At 37.3% G+C, this 24,109-nt stretch overlaps 1 protein-coding gene across 7 annotated transcripts in view; it reads left to right on the forward strand.

The window, feature by feature from the left end:
- TLK1 (tousled like kinase 1) overlaps positions 1 to 23,822 on the forward strand; it is a 91,497-nt gene extending 67,675 nt beyond the window's left edge. For all 7 annotated transcript variants that reach the window (XM_056348933.1, XM_056348932.1, XM_056348927.1 and 4 more), the window contains 10 exons: positions 5,386 to 5,452; positions 9,076 to 9,173; positions 13,079 to 13,160; positions 13,437 to 13,528; positions 13,615 to 13,704; positions 14,492 to 14,661; positions 15,831 to 15,966; positions 18,558 to 18,669; positions 18,965 to 19,072; positions 22,065 to 23,822. In XM_056348933.1, the coding sequence (XP_056204908.1) occupies positions 5,386 to 5,452; positions 9,076 to 9,173; positions 13,079 to 13,160; positions 13,437 to 13,528; positions 13,615 to 13,704; positions 14,492 to 14,661; positions 15,831 to 15,966; positions 18,558 to 18,669; positions 18,965 to 19,072; positions 22,065 to 22,241 (1,132 nt within the window). In that variant the 3' untranslated portion in view covers positions 22,242 to 23,822. The remainder of the gene's footprint in view (positions 1 to 5,385; positions 5,453 to 9,075; positions 9,174 to 13,078; positions 13,161 to 13,436; positions 13,529 to 13,614; positions 13,705 to 14,491; positions 14,662 to 15,830; positions 15,967 to 18,557; positions 18,670 to 18,964; positions 19,073 to 22,064) is intronic.
- Positions 23,823 to 24,109: the final 287 nt, after the last annotated feature.

The following is a 24,109-nucleotide window of genomic DNA, read 5'->3' on the forward strand; positions in this document are numbered from 1 at the left end:
CATGCTCTTTGGACTTTACTTCAAAGGGGTTTTTGAATGTTTGTATTTAGAATCCATAATAATTTTGTATAGTAGTAGTAGTATGTGTTGACTCCTCTGTGCTTCTCAGTACAGAATTAAACGTGTTTTGTGTATCTTCGTAAAACAATTAATAATTGTGCACATCCATTTTAGAGTAAATTTGTGGTCTGCCGTATGTAATTCCCTCCTGTTCCATTGTGCTTATCACTGTTCCTCTGTTACTTTCAAAGTAATTATCTTAATTAGTATAGCCAAATTAAGAGGTTCTCTTTATATGGGGCATGGGGCAATGCAGAGCTGCTTGAGATCAATAAACTAAACCAGCAATAAATCAGTACAACATATATGCAAGTGATTAGGCAGATCTTTTTTAAATAAACAAACAACTTGCTAGCAGTTGTTAGCAACAAGTGTCTCTACCACTGCATTGTTTGCTTTACAAAATGTCTCCTGCTGCAGGTATTGACAAGACAACATGATTTATAGCTTTGTAACAAGCAGAATTATTTAAGCTTTTTCTGAAAACAGGTGTTAACTGTTTTGAAATGGATTGAAGGTGTTGCCTGAGACTTCTTAATAAGGACATTGTTTTAGTTTAGCTGAATATACTGTTGTCTCAGATAAAAATTTAAAAGCAGAATTTTTGCATTGAAGTTACTAGTATAAAGGTGGTCATCTACCAGTATACTGTGAGTGAATGGTGCGTTTAGTGTTTAAATAACATGCAACAGATGAGTCTGAACAGTGTCCTGGTTTTCCATCATTCTTTCCCTTTTTTGTGGCCCAAACCCAAACTAAAAAATAGTTTTGATTTTGAGTAATCTCTTTTCTACTGAGCAAAGTATCTTTCTTATTCTTAAATTTCAATTTATTCCTTTCATGTATTTAAAGAAAAAACATTTATTTGAAGTAGAGTTTGCCTTCTTAGCCTAGAAAAATTGTTCAAAAACTCTATTCCAAATTCTTTGGAGATTTGAGAGATTATAATGCTAGTACCCACTTCTTGGAAGCAGTTCTTATTTCACTAGACAATTATTTCTAGGATAAATGGTGTATTTAGTTTAGGTTTTGTAGTCCTCCTTGTGCAGCTTCAGCTGTGTCAGTTATATTCACTTCCCAGTCACCTCTTCCTTTGCTTCCCAGTTCCTCCATGGGACTCTGCATCCATCCTTCTCTCTGCGTGCAGTTTGGAATGGGAGAGCAGAGGGAGCTGGCAGAGTTTGTTACTGTAGTTGAACAAATGCATCATTTAGAGAGAGCATTCTGTTCTGTATGGAACAAATAAAAATATTTTCAGAAACTATTTCAGGCTGAAGTGCCAACAATGTGTCTGGGCTTTACAGGACAAGTAAAGACAGATCCTTAGGCAGTCTCTTTCTAAGGCAGACATGTGCAAAAAGAACTCATAGAAGGCTTTGACTTGGTCAGCGTCTGCCCATCCTTACAGAAAATCAAGGAACTAGAGTGAGAATAAGGTTGGACCAAAAAAGGAACGCTTCAGAAATTGTGGCCAAAACCTTGTATTGGACATGTGCAAGGCTGTTTGGGGGGCATGGCTGCATTCTGCTGTGCCTATGTATCCAGGATGGTTTTTCAGCTGGGAGAAGGAGGGAGGAGAGATAGGCCAGGCTTGATCATCATGAAAACCAAGGTGGCTATTTTGGTTTTTTGGTTTTTCTGTACCCACTAGTAAGGGTGTTTTAATCATAGAAAGTGGCTTTGTCTGAACTTGTGAGGAAAAAGTGCAGAGCAGGTTGGTTACAGTCCATGCGTGCTGTGTCAAAGCCTTTGAAATTTGGCTATGAAGACATTGCTAAACAACTGGAAGGCCTATTTTTGCTAATTAAAAGAAAATGTTTAAATTTATGATAATCAACCCTTTCAGGCCAGGTAAGCTGTCTGCTTTCTTCCAGCTACAAGTAGAGGTGGCAGCCGTGTCCCTACATGTCACAGGAAAATTGTTACATGCACAGAATATGTCCAGTGCTTTTTTGGGAATTTCAGGAATTCATTGCATGTGTACAATAGTTCATTTGGCTGTAGACAATTAAAATGCAGCATTTCTTGCACAGTAATTTTGAGTGGAAAAGGTCACAGTCAGGACCAGACTGTTACCGGATTAATTCATGCAGCCTACTCCCAGTGCCCTTATTGCCCAACACCCATCAGATGAGCCTCCAGGCTGACTACCCAGCTAAAGTTCACTTAGTGGCTAGCAGCAGCCTATTTCTGGCCAAGGGCCCTCTGCTGTGCTTGCAGACCTTTTCGTCCTCTGGATCTGATGAGACCTATGTTTCAAGTGTTGGAGGGGCAACCCCTCCTGCAGGTAGCGATGGTGTCTCATAGATGATTTCTGGTTTCAGGAGGTGCCTCCAGTGTGCTCCTGCCCTGCAAAAGACGGTGGGTGGATACAGGTGGGAAGCGATGGGCTGGTAGGAAGGAGTCTGTGTGCTGGATTGTTTTCAGCCTGTACAGTGGGGTGGTGGCCTATAACCAGGGAACAAACAACATGCACACTGTCATTGTTTTACTATTTGTCGTATGTTATTTTAATATGAATATAAAGTACAGTATCTTTATAGATAAAAAGTAATAAACTCCTACTTCTAAAAAAAAAAAGTGTTTCTGAATATGAGTGAATAAAGTTTTGTTTTTCAGAAGTAAACAAAATCCAAAGTGACTACGTCTGTGTACAGTTCAGTGGTTTCTGTGCCTTCAAAATGTGGTGGTCAGTAACAACAGTTTCAAATTGCTGTGGATCATGCTGTGTCTCTAATAGAGTTAGATTTGTAAGGAAATAGAAAAATGGAAAACAGTCATTCATCGGGATATAGCATGGAAACATGGAAAGAGTGACTTCGAATCTTAATGTTTTCAATATGACCTCTAACTTGTACTCTGTGCTCAAGAGGGCTGTTTAAGAACTTTTTGGAAGGCATTACTTGCTAGAGCTGTCTAGGCACTTTGTCGTAACTCTGCGCAGATAGCTGAGGTTTTATAAAAAGGACCAGATTTTCTGTATTATGTTAGTTTTCAGGGGATCTGTGGTTTTAGGGCTCTCTGCGTTCAATGAAAAATCTGGAAGGTCGTGTCATAAACTTTGTATTTTCAATGTGTTTTACTTGTGGTTCAGCTTTGCTAAGCCACCAAAATGCTCTTCTTCCTGAGAAGACAAATTTTACTATCTGTGTTTCTGGAAACACACAAACCTGTAATTTATACTGCAGGCGGGAATCTGGAAAGAATAATACTCAACCTCGTACACATTGACATTGATCCTTTGCCTTTTTTAATTGAGAACTTAATCCATGTTAGAGTAGTTCGCTGTTTGAGTAGAAGTATTGAAACAATGTCAGGGATGCCACTGTGAGTTGCCTAGCGTGGCCTTGGTGCTGTCTTTGATAGGGCTAGCAGATGTAGTAGGGCAGGAATTAGAGCGTTGTTTTCTTAGGTTTCTTGCTGTTGTTCGAACTGTGCAGAGAATGCATTGCTGGCTTTCTTCACTATTGAGACACCCCATTTCACATTTGCTTTAATGCCTTTTTTAAAATGTAGTGTAAATCATCTAAACCCAGAGGAGATTCTGCCAGGAAAATAATACAAATGTTTGGTCCCAAAATCTGGTACTAAGGGACCTTTTGCCTTTCTTGGAGAGGCAAATTTCCTCACTCTGTTGCCTTCAGAGTGTTTGGGGATGCATGTTGACTGGAATACAAGGCTGCTTTTTATTCCAGTAGAAAAAAAAGGTGCAGGCTAACTATGTTTGATGCTTCTTAAAAGGAAAGTTCGCTTCCTTCTCAGATTCTGACAGGATGTGGTGGTGGTGCTTTTGTCACCTGATCTGGGTGTTTTTTCTATACGTTAATAGACCAGAAGGTTGATGAAATAACTACAATCTTGTGAAGCTGTTTCCAGGTTGCTGGAAATTTAGATGCTGCAGTCAGAAAAGAATCCAGCAATTTCACTAATATTCATGGAGATTATCTGGTGAACTCATGCTTCTGTCCTGGCCAGGTCAGAAAAGGGGCAGCAAAATTCAGTATTTATGAAATCTGGAATAGGAAGGAGCTCTGTGAAAGCTTCAGAACGACCAAGTTCTATCCTGAAAAGATGCACTCCATAACAACTTTTGAGACCCAGTAAATAACAGGGTTTAGAATTCTGAAAAATAATGGTGAACTTCATATAAATTTAAAAGGGAGGAAGAAGTCTTACAGTTTATTAAGGCTTCTGCAAATTCTACTGAAGTTAGCACTTGCATAAATCTGAATTGGTGTCCTTCACTTCTGGATAAACTACTGGTGATTCTCAAGACACTCCAGTTCCTTAGACTTGCAATATGGACAGTGTGTATAGCCTTCCAAACACTTTGTGTAACTTACCTTCCCAGGACAGTTGATAATTCAACCTGCTAAAACATGGACTTTGTGAAAACATATGCTATTAGTTTTAGTTTTACATCAAGCAAGAAATAGTAGATCTAGGCAAAACTATAAAATGTTTAATTTTAGTTTGTTTGTAGGGATTTGTGTGAATCCTTTAAAGGGGAACATACCTCTTTGTCCTTCCCCATCCCCTGTTTCCCTTCATCACGCGCATATGGTTTCTTCCCTGGAACCTGAAGTCTCTTCAGTTTCTTTTCTTTGGTGGTTTGTCCTCTGTGTGTTTTCTGTTCATTTGTCAGATGAATATTGCATGCAGTCAGTTCATGGGTTTCTTAGTTACTAATCCATATGAACAGTCGAGATCCTCTGAATGATAACCGAGTTTGTGTCCTAGCAAGTCTACAGACAGCGAGGGACCAGTGAATTAATTGTAGCCAGGAATCTTTTCTCAAAGGGAGATGAAAAGAGAACAAGCAAGAGTCGCATGCCAATTCAAAACTGAATTTGTGGTCTCATGTAAAATGTAGTGTTAGTGAACTTGGAATGTATGGTTTTACACGAAGTTCTTTAAATCACAGCTCAAAAATCCAGTGTTAGCAGTCTTGTCTAGTTGGTTTCTGGATCTCCATCCTTTGGTTTGTTAAGTTTTAGAGTTCAAAACCAAACAGTGAAGTAGCATCAGCTAAAATACTGGTATGGTGATATGATTTAGGATGCACCCAGGTATTCTAACAGGCTGTCTGAGAGAAGAGAAATGGTCCAGTGGGAGAGGCAGTTAGTATTCCAGAATACTAGACACAGAGGCATTCTGTAAGTATGTTTTGACCCTGAAGTTAGAAACAAAGACAAAAAGGTAGACTTAGTATTGTGGTAGTAAATACAGTATCTTATGTTAATTATTACTGTAGTATTTGAGTAAGAATGCTATTGTTTTGATTACAGTTATATAAAAGCTATAATTACGTGTTTGTTTTTTCAGTTTGACTTTAGCAGAGTATCATGAACAGGAAGAAATTTTCAAACTTCGATTAGGACATCTCAAAAAGGTATGTGTACGGTCTGTTATTCTAAGATTTTTTTGACCATGCCTAAAGCTGTAAAAACTAATATTACCAAAATAAGAAGAGGGCTTATTGAGAGCTATCTGATTAGAAAATGTAATACTAAAAGTGCTGGACAATTTTATGCCTGATAGTGGTGCTTTTGTTTTGTTTTTTGGTTTTGGGTGCAACTTGGCGTGAATGCTTGGGAGTACGGGGGAGCAGTAGTGACTCCATCCAGTGTAACACTGTACTGATTCCTTGAATCCTTCTAACAGTGGTAACAGTGATGATGCCACCAATACTGCTCTTGTTTCAGGGCTGAGGAAGTGGTGTCAGCCAAGTTTTATATATGGGCTTTTTAACTTTAGGTTTTGATCTTTAAAAAGATTGAATTTACAAACCATTTCATTTCTGAATCAATCTAATGTTTTGATCATCTACAGTATCCATTTCAGTTGTTGTCATTTAGCATGCTACCTATTGTAAGAGAGAATAGAATTTTCCTGCTTTTATGAAAAGTCTTTTTCTCTGTGTCTTAAATTATTTTTTCAGTCAGGTATTTTACTCCAGTTTTTTACTTCTGAAAAAAAAAAGCAGCACTTTTTTCTTGAAGCCCATCATTCTAATAAATCTGTGTAATGAGATAATTATGATATTAACAAACTATTGCTTACTCAAGCTTTTGAGGAATAACCTGTGAAAAGGAATGAAAGTTGAAACAGGCAGAAATACCTCGAGTGTGAAAGGAAAGTACCGTTGTCTGCTGAGCGGTAGTTCTTGAGGTGTTCAGTCAAAACCAGGTCATAGTGGTTTTCGCCTTGAAATGTTTCAAGGGTCTGTTTCAGGTCTGTTCTCATCAAATGTACAAGTCATTTGTTAAGAATCCTACTGTAATAAATTGAACTGGGCCCCTTGAGAACACCGATGCTGTTTCTAAAGTATATGACAAGAAAGTACTTGAATATGTGGTAGGGAATCTGCATATGAACTTGGTTGGTGCTAGTGGAGTAGACTGCCCACATAGTTCTTCATTGTTAATGCTTTAGAAATAGCACCAGCTTCACATGAAATTCTGTAGGGTTTTTTTTCCGTGCTTGAACTTTTTTGAAATCTAATGGAAATTGCAAGTGACATATGAAGGAAGCTGTTACAAATTTGTTTAATACCTGGATTTTGTTTTCACCTTGAACATCAGTGCCGGGATAGTCAGTATAAGAAGGAACTTCCTTGAACAAATGCCAGAGGGGAAACAAACGTTATTTATTAGCAAATCATGTTTGAATATATCTGAAAATAATAATAAAAATACATACTTGCATTTTAATTCTTATGTGCGATAAAGATTTTGTTCTAAACTAAGAAAAACAATTTTCTTTTTACGTGGCTGTATTTCTTTCCTAGTGCTTCTTGGCTGGTTACATTTTTTTCTTCTTTCCTTCTGCATATGCTGTTTTACTGTCTGCTCCTCTTCCTTTTCACTCTCCAGATGCTTTACTGGTGCTCTTATTTTTGGTGCCCTGTACATGCTGCCACCACCAGTTTTCTTTTCCTTCTGCTCCCCAGGAAATTCTTTTCCAGCTAGCAGCTTTGGTCCTGGAGAGAGGCTCTTGTTTTCTCACTTCCTTTTATATAGCAGTGACCTGAGGCAGCTAAGCTGGTTCATTCTTGCTTAAAGGTATTCACAGCCTGAGTGTCCTAAATAACAGCTGGAAACAATGCAACCAGCCAGTTCTCTTTGGACTAACATTGGCCTATGAACCACATTTTGAGAACCACTGAATTGCATAATATAAGAACAAAAAAGCCCAAAAGAGGCATAACTGATGGATTTTTTTTGTCAGCCTTTGGGAAGAACATAGACAATTGTGTGTGTAGAAGTGTGTGGCCTTTTGCAGGGGGAGAAGGGCTAGAATTCTTTATAAAGGACTATTGGGTTATGGGGAACTGCATATCAGGGTATTTAACAGAGAACTGCAAGGATAAATCTAAATATATATATAAAAAAAGAAGAGTTTAACATTGTATAAAGAGGAAAAAAACCCTTCGCATTATGTGTTAGGAAAAGCAAATGGTCCACCCAGATCTGCTAGCAGATTAGTGTTAGTTAGTACAGCTTTTAAATTATTAGGAATTTTATTTTTGTGTTCTGAATGGATGTTCATCTAGTGTCTTGTTTTGGGATGAGAGGTTTTTTCCTTAGCTTATGGGGAGGGATTCAGGATATCCACTGAAATCATCCAGTCTGGACTCCTCAGCTCATTGGAAATGTGATATGTAATGCATGGTTTAGATTTATATAAATACAGTTGGTGTTTCAGGATGTGGTTTTATAATATACAATGTTTGGAAATACCAGCTTTACAGCATTTTCTCTGCCCTCTGCTGACTTCCATCTTCATCCCCTTGTGCCATGACTTGTTGCCCTGTTGCTTTTACCAGCACCACCAGATTGTGCAGTCACAGTGTAAATTGGATTGTAGAACTGATCTAGATTCTTTCCAAAACCAAATATGTATAGGTTTTTGAGGCTTGCTTTTTTCTTTTTCTTTTTTTTTTTTTTTTTAAAAAAAGAAAAGACTGATTAGTTTTCCAGTTTGGTTCATCGTGTGGCTGTACAAGAGGCTGTGCCAAAATAACAAGAGATGATGTGGGGCATTGCTTCCACTGGCACTGCTACTAAAAAAATACGTATCAGATGCCAGGCCCTCTTTTTCCTTTTCAGCTAGAATAATTCCAAAATGGTGAGCTTTCTGATATGGACTAATTTTGTCTCCCCTTTATTCAAATTTCCAAGTTCTAGAGGTACTAACTCTGATATCGATACAACCCTTTCTACAATGTCTTTCAATGAGTATACATTTTTTACTTCGAGTATAGATACATAGGTTTCCACAAACCAGGCATTGTGAGTTCTTTCCTTGTATAGAGAATCTGAATAAACAACTGTTCCAGTGTTCCCTAATATGTAGCATAAAGATGAGATAATTTTAAGTGCTGAAATTAGTTAGGGAATGTGCTCATACCTGACACGCTTCTTTTGAAATTGCATTCAATCTTAGACAATACATATTCTGCATTTGTAATTTTAATAAGGTACAAATGGGAAAATATTTTTAAATTAGCTTGGTTTTGGTGTTTTGTATCAACACCTTAACATTTCTGCTGTAATAACATTCTTTTATTCTTTTTGATTTGCACTTCAGCTTGAAAATATTTTAAATGTCTTTTCTTAATTTGTCGGTTTGTACAAAATCTATAACTGCACATATCTGTTTTTTCTTCTTTGTACATCAATTTCAGACCGCTTCCCAGATAATTTCTCTCCTTGGCTGAGGTACAAAACCCAGCTGCCTATCATTGCAAATAGCATCCCTACAGTGCAGAACAAAACTGTGAGCATCCCATTACCTGTGGGTTCATGGACAGAAAGGTTCCTTGAAACAGGCTTTTGCCTTATCTTTCTGAATTTTTCTGGCTTTAAGAGAAAAGCAGTGCTTTTCTTCTAGTTCAGCAGGGTTTTGTAATGTAATGTTCCTCCATCACCACTAGTATTGATGCAGGGGTAAAAATATCCTTTTCAAATGGGGAGTAAATGAGCTTTTATATTTCATTCTTTTCATTTGCAGGAAGAAGCTGAAATACAAGCAGAACTTGAACGTTTGGAAAGAGTTAGGAATCTTCACATAAGAGAACTGAAAAGAATAAATAATGAAGATAATTCACAGTAAGAGACTTACTGTCTTAGTTTTGCATGTCTGTTTTTAAAGTAAGGCTCTAAAATCACATTCTACCTAGAGAGGAGGGGCTCGCTCATAAGTTGTTCTTTGGTTCTCTTTGTTTATGTATTTTAAACACCAACTTACCTAAACTTTAAAAAAAATAGAATTGCTTATAATTTGGTAAACTTACTAATGGTTTTGTTGACTATGTAAGAAATAACGTACATACACAGCTTATACTGCAGAAGAGCTAAAACTTGCTAGATGATTTTACTAGGCTGAAAAAAATACTTGTAAGGGAACCTAATGCAATTCACTTAGCTGACACTAATGCAAGAAAATGGCGGGGGTGTTTGATGCAACAGCAGCAATTTCACTATGGAGTTAAAATTAGCTTTGGTTTTGTTGCACTGTAATTTCATTCCTACTTGGTACAGGTACATAGTATTAAAAATATGGGTTATGTTAAATTTTGCTTTGTACTTCAGCTTGCATGGCAATATATCATCATGTTAAATTTTTATTTAAGATTAGCTATTACTATGTAGATTTGAAAGTAATAATTGCATAACTAACAAAACCCAGTCTGTTTTCCGTTACGGCAAACGCGAACACTAACACTATGGTTTCACCAGCACTTTAAGATGACACTGTTGCATGGAAGTAACTGGTTCTGCTTCTCCCTGACTACGTATGCCCTTGCCCTCTTTCCTTTCACATGCTTGCAATGGCAACGTCTTTACTAAATAGACACTGGAAATTGATCCAAGTTAAACCTTGGATGCATTGGGATCCTGGGGTGCATTAAGAGGAGTGTGGCCAGCAGGTGAAGGGAGGTGATCCTGCCGCCTCTGCTCTGCCCTGGTGAGGCTGCATCTGAAGTGCTGTGCCCAGGGCTGGGCTTCCCAGTTCAAGAGAGACAGTGTGACAGGACTCCTCTGCTGGAGAGGGGCCAGCGGAGGGTGATGAGGATGGCTCGGGGACTGGAGTGTCTCCTTTATGAGGAAGAGCTGAGACCTGGGCCTATTTAGCCTGGAGAAGACTGGAGGAGGTGATCTTATTACTGTCTACAAATACCTTAAGTGCAAGTGTCAGGAGGATGGGGCCAGGCTCTTTTCAGTAGTGGCAAGCAACAAGGGGCAGTGGGCACAAACTGCAACACAGGAAGTTCCACCTGAATATGAGGAAAACCCTCTTTAGTTTGAGGGTAACGGAGCACTGGAGCAGGCTGCCCAGAGAGGTTGCAGAGGCTTGTTCTGTGGAGACATTCAAAAGCCACCTGGATGTCATTCTCATTCTGTACAACCTGCTCTAGGAGAGCCTGCTTGAGCAGGGGGTTGGACTAGATGGTCTCCAGAGGTCCCTTCCAACCCTGACCATCCTGTGATTCTGTGAAAACCAGCTCCTGTGGTTTCTTTTTCTGGATTCATTTTAACCCCAGATCAATTTCCTTGTGTAGTTCTTTGCCCCAGCTGCAGAAATGTTTTGTGCTGCTGTGAGGAGAGAGGGCAATGCAAGGATGGAATGAGCAGCCAGGGGGAAGGAGATGATGGGACTGGGCTTCTTTCTTTCTGCGGTAGTAAATATTTGTGAAACAGTAGCCTTAAGACTTCAGGATTCAACTTTATTTTTTTTACTTTTTAGACACAGTAGAATTATATATACAGAAAGACTTAAACGTTAAAGCAACAAGATGTGAAATTGTGCTCAGTTGTTTCAGTGGTCCCCATACCTACCCTGCAGGAATACAGAAAATTTTTGTTACCATTTAGTGCTAATTGGTAGCTAAACTGGTGTTGTATTTTGGATGTGAAAAATAGTGGCTGTTGATGCTTGGAATTCAATGGCAGAATACTTTCTTTTAAAAATAAATGCCCTACAACAAATAAACAAGCCATTCTTTGCAGGTTAAATTATAACCTTTTTTAATCTTATATATTTGCATTAAAAGAAGGTGGTTTTTTTTAAAAAAAAAGGGGGGGTGTATCCTTCATGAAGTAGTAAATGCCACAGAAAAAGGACAGGCTTTGACTGTGTAAACATTTCATATGTGGGGCAGAGAATGTCCAAATTACAGTCCCAGTTGAAAGCAGAGTTCCAGGTCATGGACAAGCAGAATACTGCAGTTTCAGTGCTCATTTTCTGCAGTCAGTGTTGACACATTTCATGGTACAGAACAAAAAGCTTTAAGCTGTGTGTTTGTGGTTTTGTGGGAGTTTAGACTTGAGGGTTTACGGAGTGGCCAAGCTGCAGCTTACACTCATAATGTAGAATATAGAAGCAGTAGAGTGGTATTTTAGGTCTGGGTCCCTGCAGTTTTTACTAACACATCTTGGCAACTTCGGCACTTGGTAAGAGGGAGGGTTCTGAAGTAGAGCAGCTGTTGGGTCCTGACTCAAATCCTGTTGGGTTTTCAGCTTCCAGATGCGGAGCCCTCTTTCTTGTTCTAGCAACATTCCCTTCTACATCTCTTGCTCATGTACGCCCTCCCCAAGTGTCCCATATGCAGTAGGCAGCAGACTCACCTGTTCAGGGTTCCAGCCTTGACATAGGAGGTATTTCCAGCCATAGGAAAATTGCCCAGTTTAGAGATGGGTAAATTTGTATGTCTGCGTGTGATCTTTACCCCACTGCACTGGGATAACAGGACAAGTTGAGAGTGTGGGTTAGGGTTTCACTGTCTGGATTTAGAGTCCGTGTGATGCTGGGACTACCTGCAAGGTGCAGGTCCTGAGCCATGGAGAGCCACACACGGTCGCAAAAGCAGCAGTGGAGAGGGGAGGTGGTAAGGTTCACAAGATTGGCCCTACTAGAAGCATACATGTAATAGAAGGACTAAGAAAATAAGAATCTAAATTTGTCAAGTGTGGTTTTAAAGAATTGAGCTACTGGTCAGATGACATCAATTGCCTAATGTTGCTCTCTCTAAATTTGTTATTTCTGAGTGCATTACTTACTGTTCAGGATTTTGTAAAGAAATTCCTTTAACATTGAAATATGTATTTTCGTAGTGAGGAAAGGGAAAGCTTTATTTTTTAAGGGGCACAGAAAGCAAGAATATGCATTTTCCTTCAAACACTTTACTAGCTATGACCATGCCTCCAGAACTGTAGGGAACATGGAAGGGTGGGATAGCCTATTGCCAGACTAGCTCTAAACCCTTCCTTAAAGTTTTCTATGGAATTTAATTGGCAGCTGGCCCTAGATTCATGAGTGTATTTGTCTTATCATTGCATTAGGAATATGGTGAGTATTCGCTTCCCTTCCCCTGGTTGGATGGAAGGATGTATTTTTGTCTTCAGCACATTTCAGGAGACTATGGTCCTTTGCTCAGTCCCACAGCATCATTTTGTGTTTGGAAGGAGTGTTTTCTTGGTTTTGATTAGAGTAAAAGCAGATAGTCAGTCCTTTGGTGTGTTTTCCCCATATTGCTGTTCATTGTTTGTTAACTTCTTAGTGTTATATAGAATTCATTTTTGTTAAAAAGAAGCAGGTATGTTCAACAGATATGGTCCTGTTTCATGTGAAATGGGAAGAATACCCTCCTTGTCTGTTCCAGAAAGCTGAAGTTTGAGGCTGCTTTAAAATTTGGCACAACAAAGAAAGTGTCCGTGTACCACATGTTTAAATGTAAGGATGTTTTTCTGGCAAAAATAGAAAGAAATAACAAAAAGTTTACCAGAATTGACTGATTTGACAATGGTATTGTGATAGCACTTGTACACAGAATAGTCAAAAAGTATGAAATCGGTCACATTGTTTGCCATAAGGTTAGTCATGGTGTCAGCATATTAAATACTGCTAGTAAAAAGAAACCTCCATTTGAGAAGTAATGCTAAGACGTTTAAATTTTAGACTCTTTATTTGTATAACTTAATTAGAATTAAATCTTTTTTTTTTCTCTCTGTAGATTTAAAGATCACCCCACATTGAATGAACGGTATTTGTTACTCCATTTACTTGGCCGAGGTGGCTTCAGTGAAGTATACAAGGTAGAGTGTGTTGGGTCTGCTATATCTGATGTTTGAGCCACGTATATATTTTTACATTTCATTTTTGAGGGGAGGGAGGGAATCTAAATAAGCAGAAGGATTGTAATGTAGTATACTCTTTAAACACTGGTTGAGCAAACTTCAATTAACGTGTGGAGAGAGGTAACATTACAATAGACTTGTGAATTAAATGCCAGGTTTTTTCCTCTCTTTATTGGGTGTTATTTTTATCATCTTTGGTTATAACTTTCCCATATTTTGGGGTTTCTTTTTTAGGCTTTTGATCTTTATGAACAAAGATATGCTGCTGTGAAGATTCACCAGCTTAACAAAAGCTGGAGGGATGAAAAGAAAGAAAACTACCACAAGTAAATATTAATGACTTACGCTTCATATGTTAAATTGAATAGCATTTTATTGTTTGTAGAAGGTTAATATATCCGTCTTCTTTTAGACATGCCTGCAGAGAGTATAGAATACACAAAGAACTGGATCACCCCCGGATAGTTAAACTGTATGACTACTTCTCCCTGGATACAGATACGTAAGTACATAAAATGATACATTTTCTAGAACTTGGCAAGGATTTTAGTGGTGTGTACTAGATAAACAGAAATGAAGATTATTTGAACAAAAGTATGTTCTTGCTTTCAGCCAAAGCATTTAGGGTTTCCTTGAGGGGACATTAAAAAAAAAAACAAAAAACAAAAACCAAAAACAACAAAAAAAACCCCAAACACACTAGTTGCAGGATTTTCTCTCAGCTAAATATTGCAGACCTTCTATGAAGTGTTGAAAACAGTTTTGCAACACTTGACTAGCAAGCCCTACAGGATGTCGTGAGGGTGTAAGGGATGTGCTGTAATATTTTTGGGTAGAGCAAGGGCTGCTGCAGAGCAGCTCTGAAAGGTTGCTGTAGCTTAGACAAGTTTCCAAGATTAAATGACATCAGAAGCATTTATCACCCTAAGTGTAGCCCATAGTCACAGGGCTGCACCTCTTTGCATGAAATGATGGCACATCTTAAGGAACAGTGAATATATTTTTCTATTTAGAAACAAGCCTACATAAATAAGTGGAGGGGGGTTTTGTTAACCTCTCTTCAGTATGGATGCATTTTCTCTTTTGGTAAGTATGAATATTCTGATTGATGTCAGTTTCCGTAAGCCAATAGTTATGCCATGTGTTCTATTAACAATTTCATTCATATAGTTCAATATTCAGGCAGCCATTCTTAAACTTGCCAGTATCAAACTGGGTTGTCACATCTACATTTCTCATTGTGCAGTTTGATATGTTATTTAATTTTGTCTCTCTGAATTCTGCTGTAGGTTTTGCACGGTGTTAGAATACTGTGAAGGCAATGACTTGGATTTCTATCTCAAGCAACATAAATTGATGTCAGAGAAGGAAGCTAGGTCCATTGTAATGCAAATAGTAAATGCACTACGGTATCTCAATGAGATCAAGCCCCCTATTATACACTATGATCTTAAACCAGGTAAATGAGGAATGTTACGATTGAAAATGTAACCTTTTTTTTATCATCCTTTATTTTCTTTGTAATTCGTGCCTGGAAATACCAAAATTACCTTTGTACGTCAAGCTTATTGTAAGCAACTGAAAAAAGCGTGTACTTTTCTTTCTAGTTCTATTGCCAAAATCATCTGTCTTTTCTTTGGAAAAAAGTTTGTCGTAACTTTTCTGCTTCATATTATTTTGATTTGAATTTGTAAAAAAAATCATATAGCACATAGATGCATATACTGGTATTTAGCACTGTAATCAGTTCATTAGTTGACTCAGTCCTGTCTGATCGTTGTGGAATGCTGGTGTGTAAATAATTTTTCCCTTGGGTATTTCTTAACCTGTGAAGGATTGAAATAGGTAATCAATCACTTTCAGCATCCTAGCATAAGCACTTCAAAACAGGACTTTACAGAAGTATTCTTTACAATTAATAATAAGCATTGTCATAAACGATATATTCTGTCTTGATTCCATGCCTTTGTTTTACCACCTTGCATGAATGATGCTTGTATTCTTTATGTACTTTAGTCTGCTACACTTCCAGGTGTGGGGTTTGTAATGTAACTCAGTGCCAGCCTGTTTGCTTGCTGCTGTATAATAAATTGTTCATACAGATTTCTGGCATATTATGGAATTGTACAGAGTGTATTCTTAGTCTCATTAATTTCTGTTCTCAGAGGAACTTTATCAAATAACTTTCACATCAAGAAATTATTGCACAACTTTGATGCATGGAGTACGATTCATAGTATGGCAGCAGTTTCTTGGCACAATTTTGTGGCATATGCAAACCCTGAAACCCATAGTGTAGGATATATTCTGTGCAGAAAAATGTGAAACTTGATTGTAACTGATATGCTGCTATGTTTTGGTGTTTTATTACTACATTTTGATATTTCCTCACTGTCCAGCCGCTTCCCAGCTGAGGAAGCCATTTGAGATCATGATGATAACCTAGAGTTCCCAAGACTGCACTGAAGTGTGTCATAGTCAAGTTACTGTGGACTTGAGGATATAAAGATGATGTAAAGTTGTCACTTAACCTTCATGAAGTTAGATATTTCTGAAAATTGTACCTGGTTTTGACAATAAAGCATTCTATTATCTTTTTTAAGTAAGTATTTTTTTTCCCCTGGATAGGTAATATCCTTCTTGTGGATGGAACAGCATGTGGAGAAATAAAAATTACGGATTTTGGCCTGTCCAAAATAATGGATGATGATAGCTATGGTGTGGATGGAATGGATTTAACTTCACAGGGAGCAGGAACTTACTGGTAATGCTTGGTTTGATTTTGCTGTTTAGACTCTGGGTCATTGTTTAGATTTCATAAAAGCTCTTACAAAGCCAATTTGGAGAGAGAGCTAGGATTAAAAATACTAACATGGATGAGAAACAAAGATTTTTGTGCAGTGCTGTGAATGTTGATATTCCCAAGTATTAGAATGGTAACATAACAAGTAAGATAAGAGAGTGTGAGTATGTGTTGTTTGGTTTTATAGATGTATAAAAAAATGTGTAGATGATCACTATGACTTGGAAACATCGTTTCCCTGAAGAAGCAGGTGTTTAATCTTTGGCTGCGGGTGGTTGAAGATGTTTGACAGAGCTATGATGATTTAAGTGTGGGTGCTTAGTCCTTGGAAATCTTAGAGCAGGGATTACCAGCAGGTAACGTCCTTAGGACAAAAGAGTATTTACTCTTCCATCTTAAAGGTTAATGACAGCTCAGCAGCTCTGATTTGTTTTCTGTGTGCACTTGCATGCTTGTCCAAAAACCTGAAGTTTTAGAGCTGCCTACAGAGCTGGAATGACAATAAGCATTTCATTGCTTGCAGAAAAGCTTTCTAGAATTTGCTCTCTAAGGATACAGCTTCTTCATGGCACAGTAGCTCTTTGAGCCTGTGTGCATGGTAGCTGTGTCTGGGTGGGTGGAATAGAAAGCCTATATTGGCCAGGTTATTACTTGTGAATTCATTTCTCTTTTTCTTTTCATTCTGCCTGTAGCAAGCTCAGGGTCAGGAGCTGAAACCTAACCCTAAATGGAGAAGCCAGTTTCATTCCATTTCCTCTGCAACTTTTCCCATATTTGGAAGTTGCATGTGATAAAATGTTTGCCTTTTCCCTCAGATGCTTTAGAAAAGAAAACACACATACTCTTGCACAAATACCAATGTGCAGACGATGCAAAAAGATGATTGTTCAAATTGAAGCATTTTGGAAGTGTTAGGCTTTTGCTGTTCTTTCTATTTAAACAACAATTTAAATATTGTAGTGTAGGAATGTATGTAAAAAAATTTTGGCCTTTCAATTTCATCTAAAATGCTACAGGCACCTAGTGGTGCTGTAAACTAAGATCAAAAAAGGTCTGTGACCATTATAGGTTCACGATGAATCTTTGCATTTTGAATCCACACTTTCTCTAAGCATAAAATCTTCATTAAGGAAGGAAGTATCTTGAGTGAGTTTGAGGTGGGGGATGAGTCTGTTCAGAGTAGATTGCACAAACTGTCAGCAGCATAGTTCTGGAAGGGGTTTCCTCAGTCGCTGGGTCTGGCTACCTGTCTTTCCATGCAGTTAGGTCACATAATCTCTTCTGTAAACTTACAGGCGTTTGATTACATTTAATGTTTTGTCCCCAGTAATCTGATCTGAAGTGTGTTCCATAACCTCAGTTCTCTGATCATTAGAAACCTAATCCTCTAATTTACAGACTCTGTTTATTTGTGGCCAGTTTATACTTGTTTGTTCCTGTGCCAGTACTGTCCTCCCTGAAGTAGGTTGTTTCCCCTCGTAGTACTGCTCCTTGGTGTTTTTATAGCCTTCAATTTTTTTTCCCGTGAGTTGTAGGCTCTCTATTCTTGAGATCATCTTAGTATTTTTCTTTGCACTTGCATCACTTTAAGCTCATTTTTCTTGATTGTTGTAATCAGAATTGTACATGAGTATTCCAGAAGAGATTTGGTGATACTGTGTGAAATTCAAATTTGTGTTACATTCTTATCTCATTTTTCTGCTTATTTCCATTTCCACAAATATTTCTTCAAAATTTCTTTGAAAGCCTTGTATGCTGTTGATGGAAGAATGTCCGAGTTTTAGTTGCTCTAATGGGTTTTAGTTGCTCTAACAACTTTTATATCTTTTTCTGTTCTAGATACTACAGTCAATAATATTTAACTGCCCCCATATTGATATGTTTGGGAGGTTTCATTTAGTTTTTAAAGGAGGTTCCATTTCACCAGTTCTTTTGTAATTCAAAAATGGCACAGGAACTGCCTCAACTTTCGGCTCTTGAAGTATGGCTTCCTGCAAACTACAGGAATGGAAATAACAATCATCTTTGTCTCATATACTCCTCTGGTTAATGTCCTCTCTTACTAAAAAATTAAGTAAAGGGTCTTTAAGCCACAGCTACATTATCTTTGATTCCTAACCGGGTCTTGCTGTAAAATACCCTATGTGGCTTTCATCTTTTCTTGCTCCGATAGATAGAGAAGGTTCCTATTTAACCTAGGATCCCATTTAAAAAAAAAAAAAAAAAGTGATAATTACTGATTTAAGTAAAGAATGTTAGTATTTGTGCTTGAAATAAACCCTCGATTTGACTGACTGACTACATAAAAAACTGTAATGTCAGTTCTGATGGGTGTGCAAGGTGTTGGAATGCCTGTAATGTCAGTTTTGGTGGGCGTGCAAGGTGTTGGAATGTGGCTCATAAGGCAACTGTACAGTTGTCAGAATATCTTGTTAGAATGTCAGAGATATGTACATGAAGTGTTTATATAATTTCATATTTGAACAAGTTTTAGTGATGCTGTACTTCTACTTGCAGACACTGAGATCCATGTTTTGCATTTTGTTTTCCAGGTACTTGCCTCCAGAGTGTTTTGTAGTTGGCAAGGAGCCACCAAAGATTTCTAATAAGGTTGACGTATGGTCAGTTGGAGTAATCTTTTTCCAATGCCTTTATGGTAGAAAGGTAAGGAGAATGTTGTTTGAAAATGTTAAGAGTTCTAGTGTAAATGTCTGATTCCGGTAGATGTGAATTATAGTCATAAAGACGTGAATCTGTGTGGAAAATCACTTGTGTTACTTTTTGATGGTGTGCATTGATATTGCAAGAAATGTAGAAAATCTGGACTGAAGCTTTCTTATTTACAGAATAGTTAGCAGTTTGTATTAACACTGCAACAATTTACTATAGCATAAATATTTATGAAGTTTATGAGTAGTTGGATAACTCTCATGAAGAAAATCATGTGCTTATTTTTCAGCCATTTGGCCACAATCAATCACAGCAAGATATCTTACAAGAAAACACAATATTAAAAGCCACAGAAGTTCAGTTCCCTGTGAAACCTGTTGTAAGCAATGAAGCCAAGGTAACTTTTCATATGAACTCCATATTAACAGTTAAAACATTCATCACAAAGGATTCAGGTGTAATTAACTTAATGCTGTGTGATGGAGTAACTAAATATATAGAGAATCATGATGGAGAACTAGTATTTTTATGTTTTTATTTAAGCAAACTTATTCGGGGACTTCACAAAATCATGTATTTCGAGGCAAGACTATATATATATATATATGTTTTCCAGAAAATTTCAAGCATTTTTAAAGTAGGCCGCCTAAAAAATTGTCTGCTTTGCTTTTTCCCAGAGGAGCTTATGTGTCTCACTCAGGCTGTCTCGCTAGAAGTTCTTGTGAAATACTTCTAACAGTAACGAGCTTTTCTGAAAATAGTGAATGTTATTCTCTGCAGCCTTATTGGCTTGAAGAACTATTTGACTACCAAATACCTGGAGGATATGCCTGATAACACTCTTCTCCTTGAAAGGTCATAGTATTTGTGTATTAACTGAAAGCTGAGTTTAGAAAGATAAATTCTTAAGAATCTGTAAGATCCTGTTTATGCTGATTCAGGAGGTAAGACTGCCAAAATAGTTATCTGCCACAAAGGTGTGGATGGCAATGTTTCGTGTATTTAAAAATCTTATTCTGAATCATATCTAGTATCAAACTCATCTCCATAGACCAGCTATTCAGAAACAGATTTAAGGTGGTTTCCCAAATGATTGCTGCTGTGAGCATTCGTAACACAAATCCAAGTCTGTGAATGTGGAAGAAAACTGTATATGTGTTACTAGTTTTTAAAACTCTCCCAGTTTTTGAAAGATACATTCATGGCCAGATGCAGTAGAGATGTGCTCATTGAAAAAAATGCCAGGATAGTAGAATGCCTGTTCAAGTTTCGGCAACTAATTAGACATACTTAGATCTGGGACACAAGCTGCAAAAATTCAGCAATGTTAAGATTTAGCTTCTAAAGATATAAAGGAAAGGAAACCTATTTCTAGAGGCTGTAACTTCCCAAGAAAGTCAGTCATTTGGGTACATAAGTATGCTGTTACAATTCATGGTGTATTTCCATGGGTTATATTCTCTAGAAGTGATGTTAGTGAGCGAGTTGCAGTTAAGGTTATGAGATTTTTGGTTGAAGAATTGTAGTGTGTCCTGGGTTTTTTGTTTGGTTGAGGTTTTTATTTGCTGGTTTTGTTTCTTGATTCCTATTTGGAAAAATTCTGTCCCTTGAATGCAGTTGACAAATATGCATCATATAACTGATAACATTACATGTTAACAGTTTATATCCCTGTCCTTTAACTTTGTGTTTCTTTGTCATTAGTAATTTTTTATATAGAGGAGGTTGGGAAAGAGTAGACAGTTCAGCATGGAAAATTGGCAACTTATTTTACATTCTCTGTGTATTCCATATTCTGTTTGTTTGTTTGAAAGACTAAAATAAGCTTTCAGTGTTCTCTACTTTTATTAACATTGTCACGATAGCTGTAAGAGAGAGGGAGAAATTATTCTCTGGTGAAAATGGTATAAAACAATTTCAAGCTAACTTGTAAATTCATTCTATTTATGATGACTGTGTAGAATCCAAATTGCCTTTCAGATTTATAGGCCTGGCTGTTGGAAAATAACAGATTGTAAACTGAAATTCTGATTGGGAAAACATGGAGATGAAATAAATACGGAACCTGAAATTACGTTGTTAGTTAGTTTTCAGACTGTAACTGTCCTTTGATCTTCCTCACTTTTTCCTACTTTGTGCAATGTTCTCCTTTGCATTACAGTAATGTGTCCACACTGCCACAGAAGCATGAAGCATTTTAAAAACATTTTAGACACAAACTTTTACTCTGAGTATATTGCAAACAAATCTTAACAATTCATTCATTATGAAGGATTTATTGTGAAGAATTTCATTAAAATCCATAATATGCACAAACATCTGAATATATATTAACAGATGTGCATGATTTTTGTTTTGTGCGTTGTTCGTGCTGGATATGTAAATGATAGAAGTAAATTCTAGCAGGATTCTTAGGAACTTTTATCACAGATTTTTTTTCCTTTAATCTGCAGTTTTTAATTGGAGCAAAGAACAAAGAGCTGAACAGGTTTATCAAATAAAAGATATGTAATTCTTTTAAATTAATTTCTAAATTAAGTAATGATGTGCTAATCAGTTCTGTAGCAATAATAAGGATTTTCTATCATTAAATGTTGAAGCCCAAGCTCTCAGGAGACCAAATGTTCTGGGTATGCTAGACATAAGACTTGACAGAAACTTTCAGCACAAAGTGATTGGCGTACATTGTATGGACCTAATCGTAGGATAACGTAGTGTCTCAAGAACAGTCCTAGCTACAGAATTTTTCAATTGATTAAATATTTTTTAAGCAAATGGGATTAAGTTTTTTTTTTCCTGGGAAAGGAGTTCTAGCTAGGTAGTGGTTTCTTAAATAGTCTATTCGTTACCTAATGCCTATTGGACATGGCAACCACCATTGCCAAATTCCATATTTTGCTCTATGCTGTCATGGCACATGTGGCAATGTCTGCTGTCAAAGGTCAACTAAAGTGTTGAAATTCTGTCCCTGCATCTTCTGTCTGTTCTTCATCTACCACACAGTTGAAAGGTTTTAGAAGTTCCATGGAGCTTCTACTTCTTCAATCTTCTGACGTTTGCTGCTGGTTTTTACTAAGCTGTTCAGGGATGCATCATTGTAATTGTGTGAGATGCTCATGTTTTACTTGTAAATATAGTTCCTAAACATGGAAATACACATTGGAAGTGTGAGTATTTGAAGCCAATTAATTTGCTGATTTTTTTTTTCTGCTGTGACATTATATTTTTTCATTGGACTCAGTAGTAAAATGTTACACTGTCATGATTTGAATTACATAAAAACATGAATTTGTTTAGAACCAGTTTATCCTGGAGGACATGCATGTTTGCTTATAAGCAGACATAATTATTTGGGAATAGTATTGTAATGTTTTACATTTCTTTCCTAGGCCTTTATCAGACGCTGTTTAGCATACCGAAAAGAGGATAGATTTGATGTCCACCAGCTGGCTAATGATCCTTATCTTCTTCCTCATATGAGGAGATCAAATTCTTCAGGAAACTTGCATATGACTGGGCTAGCAGCATCCCCTACACCACCTACTTCAAGCATTATTTCGTACTGAAATTTCTCCAGCCGAAGTATGGCATGATACCTTTGTGTAGTTTCCAGATGCAGACTTGAGCTTGAAAGCATTTGAGTGTTTTTACACAGGACAAGTTTGATAACTGTGTTTTCAGGCTGAAGTCCTGTTACATAGTGTCATTTGTATGATTGGAATGGATCATGGACTGTGAATAAATGTACCCTTCTGAGAAATACCTTTAAACATTGAAGGATGACACTGCCTGTTACACTCTTAACAGGTATACTGTGTTTAAGACTGAAGAAAAGGTTTTTAGTTTTTTCTGGGGAACATTGTAAATAATCTTTTTAATACTTAAAGTACATTTGGTTGATACTGGAAAGTTCTAACATGAAGGGTAGTTTTTCATTATTTAAATAAAAAAGGGTAGTGCGCAAATTTGAAAACACGGGAAAAATTCTGTGCCTGGTTGTAAACTAAACAAACTGCCATCTTTACAAGACATTGATCTTTTGAAACCAAAGGAAGGAGAGTGAGATGGTCAAAGAGATGTTCTGTATCAGATTCCTCAGATAAAATTGTAGTATTTTATTTGGCAACTCAGGCTTGTACCTCCAAAACCATGGTGGTATTTCACTGAATTTAGATTGGAAGGGTGATATGGAATTCCTGGTACTTATTTCTCAAATAGATTGCTAATTTTGAAATCCACTCGGTTTTCTAAAAAATACTATACTTGCTGTGGTATTGAAACTTGTGAAACTTTCCAGGCTTCTGATAAAAGCAAGCAACAGTATGAAACCAAATGCAAAACAGGCCATGTATAATGTTCTATGCAGGAATAATGATAAATTCCCTTCTAGCTCTATTGTAAATTGTTGTACAGATGTCACATTTTCAGTTAAATTTCAGCAACTTATTCCTGTACAAATGTTTAAAGTATGGCTTTTTCTAATTGGATATTGTATTTTTTTTAAGTCTCCCTCAAGGCGCTTTTAATTGCTGCTAAATGACGTTGCTTTTACTTCTGTGAAAGAATCAAATGACCTCCTTAAGTGCAAGTCAACTGTACGTTATAGAGAGATTAAGAATAGGTAATTCATTAACAATCAAGGCATGTAAAACAGATCTGTGTCGGCAATATACAGTACAGTTCTTTAAGTCAGTTTATTGCGTTCTCAACCTGCAGAGCGCATTGATACTAGATGTAGAAGTTACTCATGGTTATTCTCTGTTTCTGGAAGTTCCTATCAACAAGGAAATGTTTCTTGTGGCTTGTACAGATATTTTAAAATGTGAAACATTTTCTAACTGCCTTGTATGGTAGAAACTTATTTTTCAGAACATTGTATCTCTCCCCCGTTCACTATTCTTTTTACTATCCCATTCTTGAGGCTGAATACCTATATGTAATTTTGTCCATGTTACAGAAGAAGGAGGCTATAGTACCACAGGTTTTCATTTAGTATTGTACAGTTAAACTGTTGCTCTTGTTTCTGATGTTGCAAGCCATTTTGTTTTCATTGTATATAAGAAACATTTACTGTCTCTCTAAAATGCTGCTGAAATTGTAGAGAATGTAGCCAAAACAGTAATAAACAATGACAGTTGAAATTTCAAGGTTTTCATTGCGTGTTTTTGCATTTCAAGTAAGGGTCAATCAGCTAACCATATCACTGAGCTACACTTCGCTATTTAAAGCAAACTCTTAACTACAAGTAAAAAGCCAATAGAATAATTAAGTACCCCACACCACTAGCCTGGCCAGGCCGGTCTTCCCTACCCCACAGCTCTCCCGGCCTGGCGGGACATGCGGGGAGCCAACCAGGTGCACAGCCCTGCTCCAGATCCCAGGCAAGCTCCAGATCCCAGGCAAGCTCCAGCCCTGCTCCAGATCCCAGCCCTGC

Source organism: Falco biarmicus, chromosome 8, assembly GCF_023638135.1.
Source record: "Falco biarmicus isolate bFalBia1 chromosome 8, bFalBia1.pri, whole genome shotgun sequence".
Taxonomy (NCBI): Eukaryota; Metazoa; Chordata; class Aves; order Falconiformes; family Falconidae; genus Falco; species Falco biarmicus.